The sequence below is a fragment of the Amblyraja radiata genome, chromosome 20 (genome assembly GCF_010909765.2).
Source record: "Amblyraja radiata isolate CabotCenter1 chromosome 20, sAmbRad1.1.pri, whole genome shotgun sequence".
Taxonomy (NCBI): Eukaryota; Metazoa; Chordata; class Chondrichthyes; order Rajiformes; family Rajidae; genus Amblyraja; species Amblyraja radiata.
In genome coordinates, this window is record NC_045975.1 from 36,452,199 (window position 1) to 36,465,964 (window position 13,766).

At 38.7% G+C, this 13,766-nt stretch overlaps 1 protein-coding gene across 1 annotated transcript in view; it reads left to right on the forward strand.

Moving 5' to 3' along the window:
* LOC116984413 (low choriolytic enzyme-like) overlaps positions 1-13,396 on the forward strand; it is a 109,861-nt gene extending 96,465 nt beyond the window's left edge. The window contains exons 7-8 of the mRNA XM_033038566.1: positions 8,931-9,105; positions 13,213-13,396. Coding sequence (XP_032894457.1) covers positions 8,931-9,105; positions 13,213-13,396 — 359 coding nt within the window. The remainder of the gene's footprint in view (positions 1-8,930; positions 9,106-13,212) is intronic.
* Positions 13,397-13,766: the final 370 nt, after the last annotated feature.

Sequence of the window (13,766 nt, forward strand, 5' to 3'; positions counted from 1 at the left end):
TATAGAATTGTACAGCACGGTAATGGGTCCTTGAGCCTGCCACATCCACCACAATCTTTTTACCCCCTACAATAAACTCATTTACCCACACAAAGTCCATATCCTTCCATGCCCAGCCTATTTAAGTGTCTGTCCAAATGACTGTTAAACATAGTGAATGTACTGTATCTAATTCCACCACATCCTTTGGCAGTGAGTTCCAGATATCACTTGAAAGTAGATGCTTTATAGAACATGGAGCAAGAACAGGCCCTTCAGCCCACAATGTCTACGCTGAATATGATTGCATGACCATTTATTATCTATGGTTGTTAGCGCTTTGTTCCCAAGGGGGGGGGGGGGGGGGGGGCTGGTGAGCTTGCTGGGATGCAGTCCCCTGCCTTTGTATCCCAAAGAATCATCTCCAATAGATTCCCCACCACTGAAGTGAGGTTCGCCAACTTAAAATTCCCTGGATTCTCTCTATTTCCCTTCTTAAATAAAGGAACAATGTATTTTTTCCTTATATTGAAATCCATATGCCATAGTTCACATATTCTCTTAATCTATTAATAATACTTTGGCATACAATAGCATATTTGACATCATGTACAACATCATCAAATTATATCATTAAAAACATTGAAAATCTGGTTTTCTATCCCATTGGCCAGTATCAAATTAAAGCTCTTATTGGTTTTTGTTTTAACCAATAATAGTGTGATGACTTTCATTTTTTTCTGGTATTGGTTGGAACTCAATCCTAACCTTTTGACAGTCAACTCTTGATTCAAAAAACCCAAAAGCTTATTTTAGAACATTTTTAAACAATTGGCATTAGATTTGTTTAAAGATTAGTTTGAGCTTTGAAGGAAAAATTGTGAAAGTTAAGAACACGATATGTTAGGATGACATTTTGCAAATGAATATTTCAGAACCTCATGAAAAGTATATCTCCTGCATTGCAAAGTCAGGTAGTGTAGATTAACCATTATTAATTTATGCCATTTATAACCTCCACTACATATATGTGCATGCCACCCTTTACATGGTATTACGGTACTACACAGCTTTACACGAGCAAGGTCAGCCAGCTCGCTTGCTCTCTCTCTCTCACAAGCCAGCAGAGCTAGATGAGAATGGCTGGCTGTTTGAATGTTCCTGTTTGCCTATGGAATAAAGATTGATCTTCACTATGTATGTTGCTGTGGAACATTCATAAACAGATAGCTTCCGTGAATGAACAAATTCGGGGAAAAATATAGTCATATAGAATATTTAATTAATAATTCAGAACATTATTTCAAATGATATTAGTGTTATTCTGATGTTAGTGTGGGTCTAGGAAAAGGATTGTCCTTGCTATATATTAGGAGATGTAACATCAAATGGAAATCTGAATAATCAATCAATAATCGATACAAAAATTTGTTGAAATATTAACAACATGGTAACAATGTGCATCATTATTGCATAGTGCACCAATACAGAAAAATACCATTAAGTATGGCTATTCCGTGCCAAGTCTGACAGTCAAGTCGCTGGAAGTTGCCTGAAAAAACGGCAATTGGAACGGCGACTGTCAGAGTGAAACACACACACACATCGCTTCCTTCACCAGCCCGTTATGCAGGCGAGGGACAGGGCAAGCGGGGGGGGAGCGCTGTCTGAGTGAAATTCACATGGTGCAAAGCCAATGTGATACAGACACACACCACGATGTACAGGAAGGTTGGCGCTGTAATTAAGATGGTGAAAGCACAGTGTACGGGAAGGGTCACTTACAGGTAAGTCCTTTAAAAGAGTAGGGGTGAAGGGGGGCATTAAGTTGCCAAGAAGAAAGAAAACAGGTTTAACCTTTCCTGATAGATATAGACATTCTGTTCCGAATTCATCCGTGTTAATCTTTAATATATAATAAACCTTGTATAACATAGAGAGCAGAACTGGGACAGAATTTTAAATATATGTATTCAGATATTTCAGTCAATAGTAAAGTGAGAACACTCATGATAACTTCAAATAACCTTCCCACAAGATATCTTTGTGGTGTTTTGGCAAAGTTACTCTCATCTATTACGCATCTAACAACAGCAATGCCAACCAGTCAATTTTATTGAGGTATCTTCACAGAACATAAATGGAACATAGACACACAACCAATCAACTAACTTTTTAAACTTTTAAAAATGATTTCAAGATGGCTAAATCAACATGAACATACAAGGTGAAATATCACAAAGCTCAAAAAAATCTATGAGATTCTGAAATATTCATTTCAGGGTAATACATTCTATAAATGTAACTTATTTAAGGCCTATGAAGTTGTAAAAATAGGTTGATTTAATAATCACATTGAGTTGATCTTTGAATATTATGCTGAAGACTTTAGTAATATCTGTATCTGAAGAGACTCACTGACAAAAAAATCTGATATTCCATAGTTAATTATGCATGCCATATTCTTGCAGCCACTTTCAAGATGTAATGGTGGCAAATTACATCAAAATCATCATCAACTCTTGTTCTTTTCTTACAAAAAATGTATTACTCCCCTTATGGAAATTTGTATTCATTTATCTTAATTACCTTTTCATTTTATAATATCTCTGAATAAAAATGTAAATATGTTTCCTCTCATTGACCTTTAGCTTACTGTTCAATATTATGCTGCAGTGAATTCTTCCAAAATCTCATAAATTCCAATGTGGTTCCTTCAGATGGAAAGGAACCATGTATAACTCCACCATTTATGGAAAAAAAGCAGAGAGAAAACATTGACAAATTAGCCTGACATCAATAGTCTGGCAATATTCCTTCCTATTAAATGTAATTATAACAACATTTAAAATAATTTTGAAAAAACAACATGGATTTATGAAAATAAAATTATACCTGACAATTCTGTATCGGTGTTTTGAAGTTTAATTAGCTGAATAGATCAGGGCAAACCAGTTAATTATTGTATTTGGACATTCAGAATGCCATCTTTGATAAGCGGCCACACATGGATTGATTATAAAAACTGTGTGTTGATTGTAATATTTTTGCATAAACTGGGAATTCTATTTGACAAAAGCCCTGCAAGGAAGTCATAATGGATTTTTATAAAACACCGATTTGCCACATTTGAAGTATTGTGTTCAGTTCTGGTTATGACATATTAGGAAAAATGTAAACACTTTGGGAGAGTGCAGAAGAGATTTTGGGGATAAGGAACAAGTTACACTGATAGACTAAATGTTGTGGTTGCTTTCCTTGAAACAAGGCTGATTGCAAAGATGTTAAACAGAGGTGTTTAAAATTATGAGGATTGTAGGAGGGGCAGATAGAGATAAAAGGGTTCACAGTGGCTGATGTGACATAGATTGAAGATGACTGGCAAAAGAATCATGATGTAAGTACTTTCATTCAGTAGCTAGTTAGGATCAGAATTACAGTACCGATAGTAGCAGAATCAAATTCAGTTATGCAACCAAAAAGGAACTAGATAATTATCTGAAAGAAGAGTATTTGCAGGGCATTGGGGATAGGACAGGGAATACAACCAATTGGACAGCTTTTCCATAGAACCAGTACTTTTTCAATGGACTGAATAGCCTCCTTTCATTTTGTAATAATGTTATGGTGTACTATTACACACCCTTAATTACTTGATTATAGTCATTTGCCCCAAACAACATATTTGCAAGCTTCCTATGACAGAAAGGCAATGGTTTCATCAAAGGGCTACTTTAAAATAATTAAGGAAGTGTAATGTCCCAAGTCAAAGAGTTAATTAAAATTATAAAATGACCTCCAATGAAGTTACAAATAAATGAATCATTTAATGGAATATGCTCTTGGTTTTGACAATTAAACAAATATACTTTGCCCTGATGAAAATAAAATTACTTTCTAAAGATATCTCCATATTCAATAAAGGAAAGTATTTCAAGGAAGAGTTAATTTATAGAAGTACTAAAAGTGTTATTTACCTGTACATCAGTGGTTAAGCAGCCAACCTGATGTTTGTTTTTAATATTGTCAGAGCCATAGAGTTATACAGCACAGAAAAAGGCCATTTACCCTTCATGATCATTACAGGCAACATCCTTGTTAATCTTATCTGCATCTTCGTGGGCAATTACATTCTTCATATTGTTTGGCAAACAGAATTGTACACAGCACTCCAGCTGTGACGTAACCCATGTCTTATTACGTTGTCCCATAATCTCCTTACATTCTGTGCCTTGTCTAATGAGGGCAAGTATCCCATATGCCCTTTTCACCATCTTATCTATCTCTGCTGGCACAATCAGAGATCCTTGGATTTGATCCCCCTCCAGTCTTTTTGTTCCTCAGTACTCCATAGGGCTCTGTCATTCAATGTGTGTGTGTCATACTCTTAGTGCTACCAGTGTATCATCTTGCACTTATCAGGATTAAATCCAAGTACCAACGTTCTGCTCGTTTTACCATCTGACCAATACCCTGCATCCTACAACTATTCTCCCTTTCAACGCCACCATTTCACCTGTCATCTGGAATACTACTAATTATACTTCCTACATTCATATCCAGTTAGTTAATACTGTATATTTTACAAACATAACATCACTGCTCCTAGGCTAGGAAGCTTCCACCATTACCTTTACCTCCTCTTACCCAGTTTTGATCCCAATTTGCTACGTCATGGATCTCATAGGTTCTAACTTATTGGGCTAATTATCCACGTGGAACTTTGCTTTTAATGTAGATCACATCAGCCATTCTGCCTTTATCAATACACTTTATTCCCACTTTGAAAATATTTCCATAAATTTAATCAGACAAGATTTCCGCAGAACAAAACTGTATTAATTATCTTTAATTAATCTCTGCCCTTCCAGGTATATACTGTCTTAATCCTGTTCCTCAGAATTTTTCCAATGTCTTCCTTACCAGTAACATTGGATGAATAGACCCACAATTACCTGACTTATCACTGTTGTCCTTTTTGTATAAAGGAACCTAATTTGCTGGTCTCCAGTCATCTGACACCTTACATGCGGCAGTGGAGACATAAACTTCTCCGCAGGCACCCAGCAATCTCTCCCCTCATCTCTCATAGCAGCTAGGATATATCTTATTTAGCCCTGGGAATGTGTCTAGCTTGAAGTCAGCAATTACATGTTGCCCTCCTTTTTAATAACAATGTATTTGAGAATTTAATCGCCCCTCACCCCAAATTCTCCATCTTCAAAATCCTTGTTAGCAAATACAAATGAGATGTATTTATTTTAGACCGATCCAATACCTTCTGGCTCCATGTTTTCCAAATGGACCCTACACTTTAATTTGTCTCCCTCCTGTCCTTAATGTACTTAAAAACAAAATAAACCTTGAGCAGGACAATTGGCCCCTCAAGTTTACCCTGCCATTCAATGTAATTATGGCTCTTCTGCCTCAAGCTTCATCTTCTCATCTATGCCAATTCCACATTCAGTTCAGTTTCAGTTTAGTTTATTGTCACATGTACAGAGGTACAGTGAAAAGCTTTTGTTGCATGCTATCCAGTCAGCAAATGTATATACTTCCTCTTAAATACTGCATCTGATCTAGCCACCACAACTCTCCAGGTTAGTGAATTCCAAAGACTCACCACCTTCTGCAGTAAAAAGTTCCCATAAATGTCAGTTTTAAAGGGCTATCCACTGATCAGTACAACCTCCAATAAGATCTGAACTACTTAGACTTGGGTGCGTTGGTTTTGTGTTTTTGCACTATTATTGTTTTTTTTTAATGTGTATGCAAATAAGAAATTCAATGTTCTATGTGGGACATATGACAATAAAACACTCTTGCTCTTGATCTTGCCTCTGCAATCAAGATCCTACCACTGGTGAAAGCATCTTAACATTTACCCTATCATTTTTCAAGCATCAAAGAATATGGATCTAATTTATTTAGCAGTGCATTATTGAACATTCTTCTCATCCCAGGAATAAACAGAACATTTATTTTTGACTGGCTCAAATGTCAGTATAACCTTTCTTAAAATAAGGGTCCCAAAATTACGTACAGTACTGCAGGTGTATTCTCACCAGTACCCTATACAATTGTTAAAAAAAAAACTTCCTCATTTCTAAACTCCAATCTTATTCCAATTAAGGCCAATATGCCATTTGTCTTCATCAGTAAGAGCTGCATTTGTCAGCAAATGCCTCGTCCATTACATTTGATGCTTTTGAAGTAAACTAGGCAACTGTTTCGCCAAACCTCCGTGCTCTGTCCGCCAGGGTCTGCTGTAACTCACAGTTTCTAGTTGTTTCAGTTCCATTTCCCATTCCCATACCAACCTTTCTGCCCTCAGCCTCCACTTGCCACAACCCAATGGCATGAACATTGAATTTTTCAATTTCAGGTAAACGTCTCCCCACCCTCCCCCCCATCAACTAACCAATTCCCTCCTCCACCTCTGAACGCACCTTTCCCCTCCTCCATCTGCTCATCTCCCTTCGCGGAATCCCATTTTCCTTTATCTCTATCACCCCCTTCCAGGTTCTACATTTCACTCCCCATCTTTCTTCCTTATTAGATTCCACATCTGTCCATTTTGTCTCCAATTCACTCCCTTCCTTGGTTACTTGCCCCATTCCTTCCCCTTGGTTTTCTCTCCCATTTTCTCCCCTCCGCTCCATCAATCTGAAGAAGGGTCCCAACCCAAACATCGTCTGTGCATTTGCCCCCGCAGATGTTGCCTGGGCTGCTGAGTTCCTCCAGTACATATCTTTTGGTCAAGATTCATAAGTGATACAAGCAGAATTAGGCCATTTGGCCCATCAAATCTATGCCATTCAATCATCGCTTATCTATCTTTCCCTCTTAACCAATTCTCCTGTCTTTTCCCCATTACCCCTGATTACCACTGAAAAATGTCACCTATCCATGTTCTTCAGAGATGCTGCCTGGCCCAAAAATATATTCCAGCACTTTGTGTCATTTTTTGTTAACCAGCATCTGCAGTCTCTCGTGTCTCCGCAGGGTTACCTGGATTCCTCTGTATTTCACATCTGCAATCTTTCTCCATTTCTCAATAGGAGCCCTCCCAATTAACGTTTCTGCTGCCTTCTCCAGATCATTCATATAAATCGTAAATAATATTTATTCTGATTGTTTTCTTAGTGATACTACTGTGATTTCTGTATTTATCCAGAAATCCACTACATCTGCAAGTTTCTTTCTATCAACTGTACATGTTATCTACTCAAAGAACTCTAGCAACGTTATCAAACATGTGTCACCTTTCATAAAACTATGCTCACTTAGATGGATGTTAAATCTTTTTGAACATAACTGTTTCTTTCTTGATTGTAGACTCTTATAAAATACTAGAAAAGTACTTTATTTGCCCTAATCCTGTTTGCTGGTAATATATTTTCCTCCCTCTTGGCCATCTGTTCTCTGCATTTTCTATACCCGTTTTCAGAGTTCTATATCTGTCATATGATTCCTTTGATTACTTTATCTGGCCCTCCTTTATTACTTTATCTGATATCAGAGTTAATTGGACTGGCTATCCTTACTCTTTATGTTTGTGGGAATACATTGGCCCAGAATTTCCTTTGTTTTAGCTTCTGAAGAATGTCTCCCATTTATCAGATATAAGTCCACCAACAAGTAGCTGTTCCTTGTCTACTTTGGTCAGGTCCTCTCTTATGATATTGCAACCCTTCCTCATTGTTCCAGACCTTAATCAATATTGCAATGCCTCTTCCTTACTTATGTACCCCAACATCATCACACTTGAATATTCTATAAACTGGAATGCTAAGTTGCCAATCTAGCTGTTTTCTCATCCCTGGCTTTGTAGTCTCATGTGCGGGTTGATTCTTTCAGTTCATTGGCCTTACTAGTTAGCCTCCTTGCATTAAAATGGAATCAGTTTAACCTGCATTCCATCCATGTGCCCTTTTCATGCCCCTGTTTGTTCTACCAACTAGACTGACTTGCCCTCGCCCATGCCAACTGTCATATGCTTTGTAACCTATTCCCGAACTAAATAAATTGAGACACTTTCCAACGCACCAGCAAATCTCCCAGCAAGGACATTGAACGCATTTCAGATTAGGTGCAATTTGTCTATCTTGTACAGGCAATCATCTTCCCATAATACGGTCCCAGTGATCCAGAAATCTAAAACCCTCCCTCCTGTACCAATTCTCTAGCCATACATTCATCTGAAACATCCTCTTATTTCTCTACTCACTAGATTAAGGCAACAGAGGTAATCTAGAGATTATGCCTTTAGAGGTGCTACTCGTTAAACAGTGATTTAGCTTCCTGAATTCAAATTTCAGGATCTCCTCCCTGTTTTTACCATTATTGTTGGTACTTATGTGGACCATAACATCTGATTTATTTACCCTTCATCATTAGAATACCCTCAAGTGTTCATGAAATATGAAACACTTAATGTTGTAATATGTCTTAGGGAGCTAATAAATGTAAAAGTATTAGTTGTGGGAGATGCTATCCAAAAGGTTGTGGTGAGGTGCTGGAGTTTTTTAATATAAACCGTACATTAGTGGTGGAGCAAATTGATATTTTTGGAGATTGATGGGCTGCTGACCAAGTGTCTGCTTGTTTTGTTTCATATGAACTTTTGTATTATCTTAGCTGCACCCAACCAGACAAGTGGAGAGGAGACATTTATTTGAAAGGCCAGAACCATTGAACAAGCCTGAATTTCCAATTATATTTTAACTTCAGACAATTTGAAGACACAAATCTTCCAATGATAAAGATATCCTAGCATTTCTTCTTTAAAAGGTTGCCCTTACATTATTCTGCTTATTGTTTTCTGGTTCTGTTATTGTATATTTGAATCATAACCAGTCTGATTTGATTATGTTTTTTTTTACAGATTTTCTTGCAGTTTACTACATTTCAAGTAGAACAGTTTACAAACTGTTATTCTGATCACGTAGTAATTTATGATGGTGACAATTCATTGTCACATGTCCTTGATGGACCAAATTGTGGTGCAGAGAATCCAGCAGTAATATCATCTGGAGCAGCTTTATTAGTTGAATTTTTCACTTCACGTTCACAGAGGGCGCAAGGTTTCAGTGCCAATTTTCAGTTTGGTAATACTCTCATCCAGTTAGAAATTATATATTTTTTGATTGTATATATATTTTTCAATATGCTGTTTAATAAATATATTTTTCCGTTCTAGTTGAATGTGGTTCTACAATGACAAACAAAAAGGATGAAGTTGATTTTAGAGCTTGGAAGAACGACGGGACAGAGTTAAGATGTGTGTGGGTGCTGCTAGTACCAAGAGCATTTAAGGTATGAATGCTCTGTAAAAAAAAACAATACTGTACATTTATGGGAAAGAGATGGTAGACTGATATCTGTTTTAAATATAGGAATCCTCAAGTAAATGTATATCAAATATTCTGGGGTGCTGCTGAATTATTTTATATCAACACAATTCTCTTGGATAAATAGTAAGTTGACCCATGCGTTTTGAAGATGCTGTGACCGTGTTGCTCTATAGTCAGTGGCTGGTATACCACCCAAAAGGATCCTTTTTTTACTGCAGCATATTAAGCTTCTTGAGTATTGTTGAACTTCTCAGCTGTGACCCGAGTTCCAGCACACTTCTTTTCGGCCATTCACCACATGAACAAATACACAACATACTTGTTGCAGCCATTGTTTTGACATTAGTTAAGATATTTAAGCTTCTTGGCAATGGTATATATGCCTTCATAATTAATTAAGATATAACAAAGGCATACAATTAATGTGGCATTAATGTTACAGTAAGTTCAAATCTTGTTAATTATATAGGTTTTACAATATTGCAATGAGCTTTTCATTATTTAAACACATTATACTTATTATTTTGCTAAATGAAAGAATGCTTAATGCACACATGTACCTGCCAACAAACACGCAAATATAGAGGAGCCTGCACCCACTTCCTCCCACCTTGCCTCTCAGCCATTTCCCCACACTCCTGCTGTGCCACTAGGTTCACATATTTTCACATTAGGTAAGTTATTTAAACTGCTTTTAATCAAACTATCAATCCTGGCCTTAAATGTACATGTATCGCTGATCCCCAGTGTTAGTTGGAGATCTTCCACATTCCCACCCCCTCCCACTCCCAACAGCACACCTTGACCATATAGGCAAACACCAGCTCTGGCTTCACAGTCTCAGTCCCTTGCTGAGGCCACAAACCTACTTGTGTTGTGTCTTCTCTTTCTGGCCATATACACCCATGTTCATTTTTTCTGGCTCTCGCACAGAATTGTCCACAATCCTATACTTTGACACCATTTGTAAAACTAACCTTATTCCTGTACCTTAGTTCTGAAGGTCACGCATCCACCCACAATCCTTCCTCCCAGTTGTGACTACAAATCTGTCCACATTCTGAAAATTCAATGGCAGATATCAGCTCTGGTATTGGGGCTATTATCTCCTTGTGCTCATCATGTTCAAAAGCCCTTGGTGTAGTATTCATACCCTATTTTGACAGGGCAAAAGTGAAAACGTTTCACAGGGCAGACATATCTGCAAATGGAAATGTTTAATTGAAGTTGAGAATCAGGTACCATAGACATTACAGTCACAAAAACTCCAGTTGGGCTTTCGATGGAAACCTCTTCACCAAGCAGTAGCTAAAATGTTGAACTATACTAAAATAGTTGATGTGAAAAGTATGGATGCATTTCATGGAAAGCAAGGTAAGTACCTGAGGGTGAAAGGAATAGAGGGAGGACATGTTGGTGGTGTTGGATAAAAAATGATGAGAGGAGATTCACTAAGAATGTGATTTCAGTTCCTTTCCTGTAAATACATAAGAAGGAATTGCAGATGCTGGTTTAAACCGAAGATAGACACAAAAAGCTGGAGTAACTCAGCTGGACAGGCAGCATCTCTGGAGAGAAGGAATGGGTAACGTTTCGGGACGAGGCGGTCTCGACCCAAAACATCACCCTTTCCTTCTCTCCAGAGATGCTGCCTGTCCCGCTGAGTTACTCCAGCTTTTTGTGTCTATCCATTCCTGTAAATGTGTAATATTGTGAGTTGTAATGATACTTGTGTGAAGTCTAAGTAGCACAGTGGCAGATGGCACAGTAAATATGCCTCTGATATCTGTTGAACTTTTGAGTTGTCTGCAGTGCTTTTCAGATATCCAATAACACATTATATGCACTCATTATATAATATTCAAAAAATTCAATTGGAGTTAGTAGGTGCATAAATGAATACACATGCATACACAAGAATTTAAAAAGGTAAATTTTGTACATTATAAGGTTGGTCAGAGGCATTAACACTAGACCATTTAATAAAGGTTGTTTTATATTATTTTTGTTATCAGTAGGTGTTTCAAATATGATCTCTGGTATAAACTAACTTTAATTTATGATTGTGAGCTGATTTTCCATGTAAAGAAATAATGCTTGGAAAATGTTCGCTTTAAACTTTTTCACTTTTCATTCATAAGCTTATTTTTATCATTAAATCATTTTACAGATAGTCCTCACATTAACTATGGTGAACCTGGACAAAACTCAAAATTGTGAAAAGAGCTACTTGGCCATCCATGACACTGCTGCTATTCCAGCTAAACCCCTTGTAAAATATTGTGAATCGTTAGATAAGCCAATCACATTTACCTCAACTGGACGGACTGTTGTAATAGAATTAGCTCATGTACAAGCAAACCTTGGATGGGGATTTTCAGCTGAATACAAATCTATTAAAAGTAAGTACTGAAAAACACATGTCATAAAAATATTTTTCTTACAGGAACCTATAAAGTCAAACATTTGATCTTTTAATAATATATGATAACATACTTGTAAAATCCTGCTGATACCTAGTCTTATTGTCCAACTAAGAAACCATAAATGCACAAACCTAATTTCAAATCTATACCAGAAAAGCTAAACTTCATGAAATTCATGAGGACCATTATTGATGTAACTCAGTAGAATTACCACGGGTTTGGTTGCTGCAATGCAATTTATTTGTATTAATTTGTGTACTAAATGTGGCAGCATGGAGTTTAGGCTCAATTGTGCCATTTTACCATACTGTTTACCCAATATTTGGCATAATGTGTGCACTGAATGCAATCTGACTGGATTTTGCTGTTTTCATGTTAAACTTTGCTTTGCCCACAAAACGGCCACACCTTCAGATTGAGTGTTTCACCTAATTGTTCAAATTTGCAAGAATTTCAAAAGATAAACTGGACCCTTTAGGCACAAGAATAAAAAAGAATATAATTATCAACTATTGAATCCGTATGGAAAATCTGACGGAATTTATTTTAAACTTTTTAAAGTAGTTTTGTAGTGAGTTGTAAATTTGAATGTAGTTTGCATAATCTGTTGGAAATTTTGTTCCAAGGAAAGACATAAAGTTTGTAAGGGGAAGGGAGAATGTGGGTGAGGAGTAGTGCAAGAAAGTGATCAGAGATGGTCTTATCTGTGATTGACACAGTACAAGATGCAAGATTATTTGAGACGACAGATTTAAAGGATGGAATCAACCAGAGGTTTTGGAGGTTTATATGAATGTATTGTTGAACGATTAGAGAGGGTTTGCAGTCACAGCTGCTAAACATCTTTCTGGGGTCACAGGGCCCTGAAGTATGGTTATTGGAACATGAAATCTTTTTCCTCCTTACTTGTGCATTCTTCAACCACTAACGATGAGCACTGGTATAGTGAAAGCCACAGCAGCACAAAGAACTTATGCGGTAAGCGCGCCGGACAGCAAGTAAGGATAAAATGACGGGGATTGAAGACCCCCCTGCCCAGCATACAATTGACTAACATGCAATCCATTGAAATTAAGCTAGATGAATTAAGCTAGAATGATTTACCTCAAAGAAATGAGAGACTGCTGTGTGCTCTGTTTCACAGAGATGTGGTTCACCCCTGACATACCTGACTGCCATTCAGCACAAGGGCTTCTCCATTCACCTGATGGACCGTACAAAGTCCTCGTGCAAAGTTCCAAGCGGCGGAATCGCTTGTGGGAGATGCTTGCTTGAACTTTTCCTTTGAATCAAATCTCCTCGAAAACCCGACCCTGGTAATGGTGAAATGCTGGATGACGTTACAATGGCTCCCCCCCTCCCCCCGGGCTCTGGATTAAAGCAGCTAATGAGTCACGTTAACCTCCCCAAATCACTGTCATTTTGTCGCCTCCCGACTCGCTGTCGACTAGTACTTGCCCGGCCATCCACAGCGCAGCGCCCAGCCCCGTCCACAGCCCAGCCGCTCAACAAGAAGTACGCTCGCGCCTCAGCTCCCGCAGCGCAGCGCCCAGCCCCGCCAACAGCCCAGCCGCTGAACACGAAGCACGCTCGCGCCTGGGCTCGGGTTTCCCGACAGAACCCGAAATAACCTGAGGAGCACCCGAGTGATGACGTCGCAAAGAGCTCTATGACCTGGGTAGGTGCTGCCTCTACACCCTCCCACTTCCTCTCTACCCCAGAAAAAGAGAGAGAGGAGGGGGAAAGGGGGGAGGGGCAAGGGTGAGGGAGAGATGGGGTTGATGGAGGGGGGGGAGGGGGGGAGAGGAGGGAGGCGAGGGAGGAGGAGAAGGGGCCCTTCCTCTCTGCCTACTCCCTCTCTGCCCATCCTCCCTCTCTGCCCCCCCTCCATCTCTGCCCCCTTCCTCTGCCCCCCGTTCCTCTCTGCCCCTCCCTTCCTCTCTGCTCTTCCCTCCCCCTCTGGCCCCCTCCCTCTCTGCCCCCCCCCCCTCCCTCCCTAGGGAGT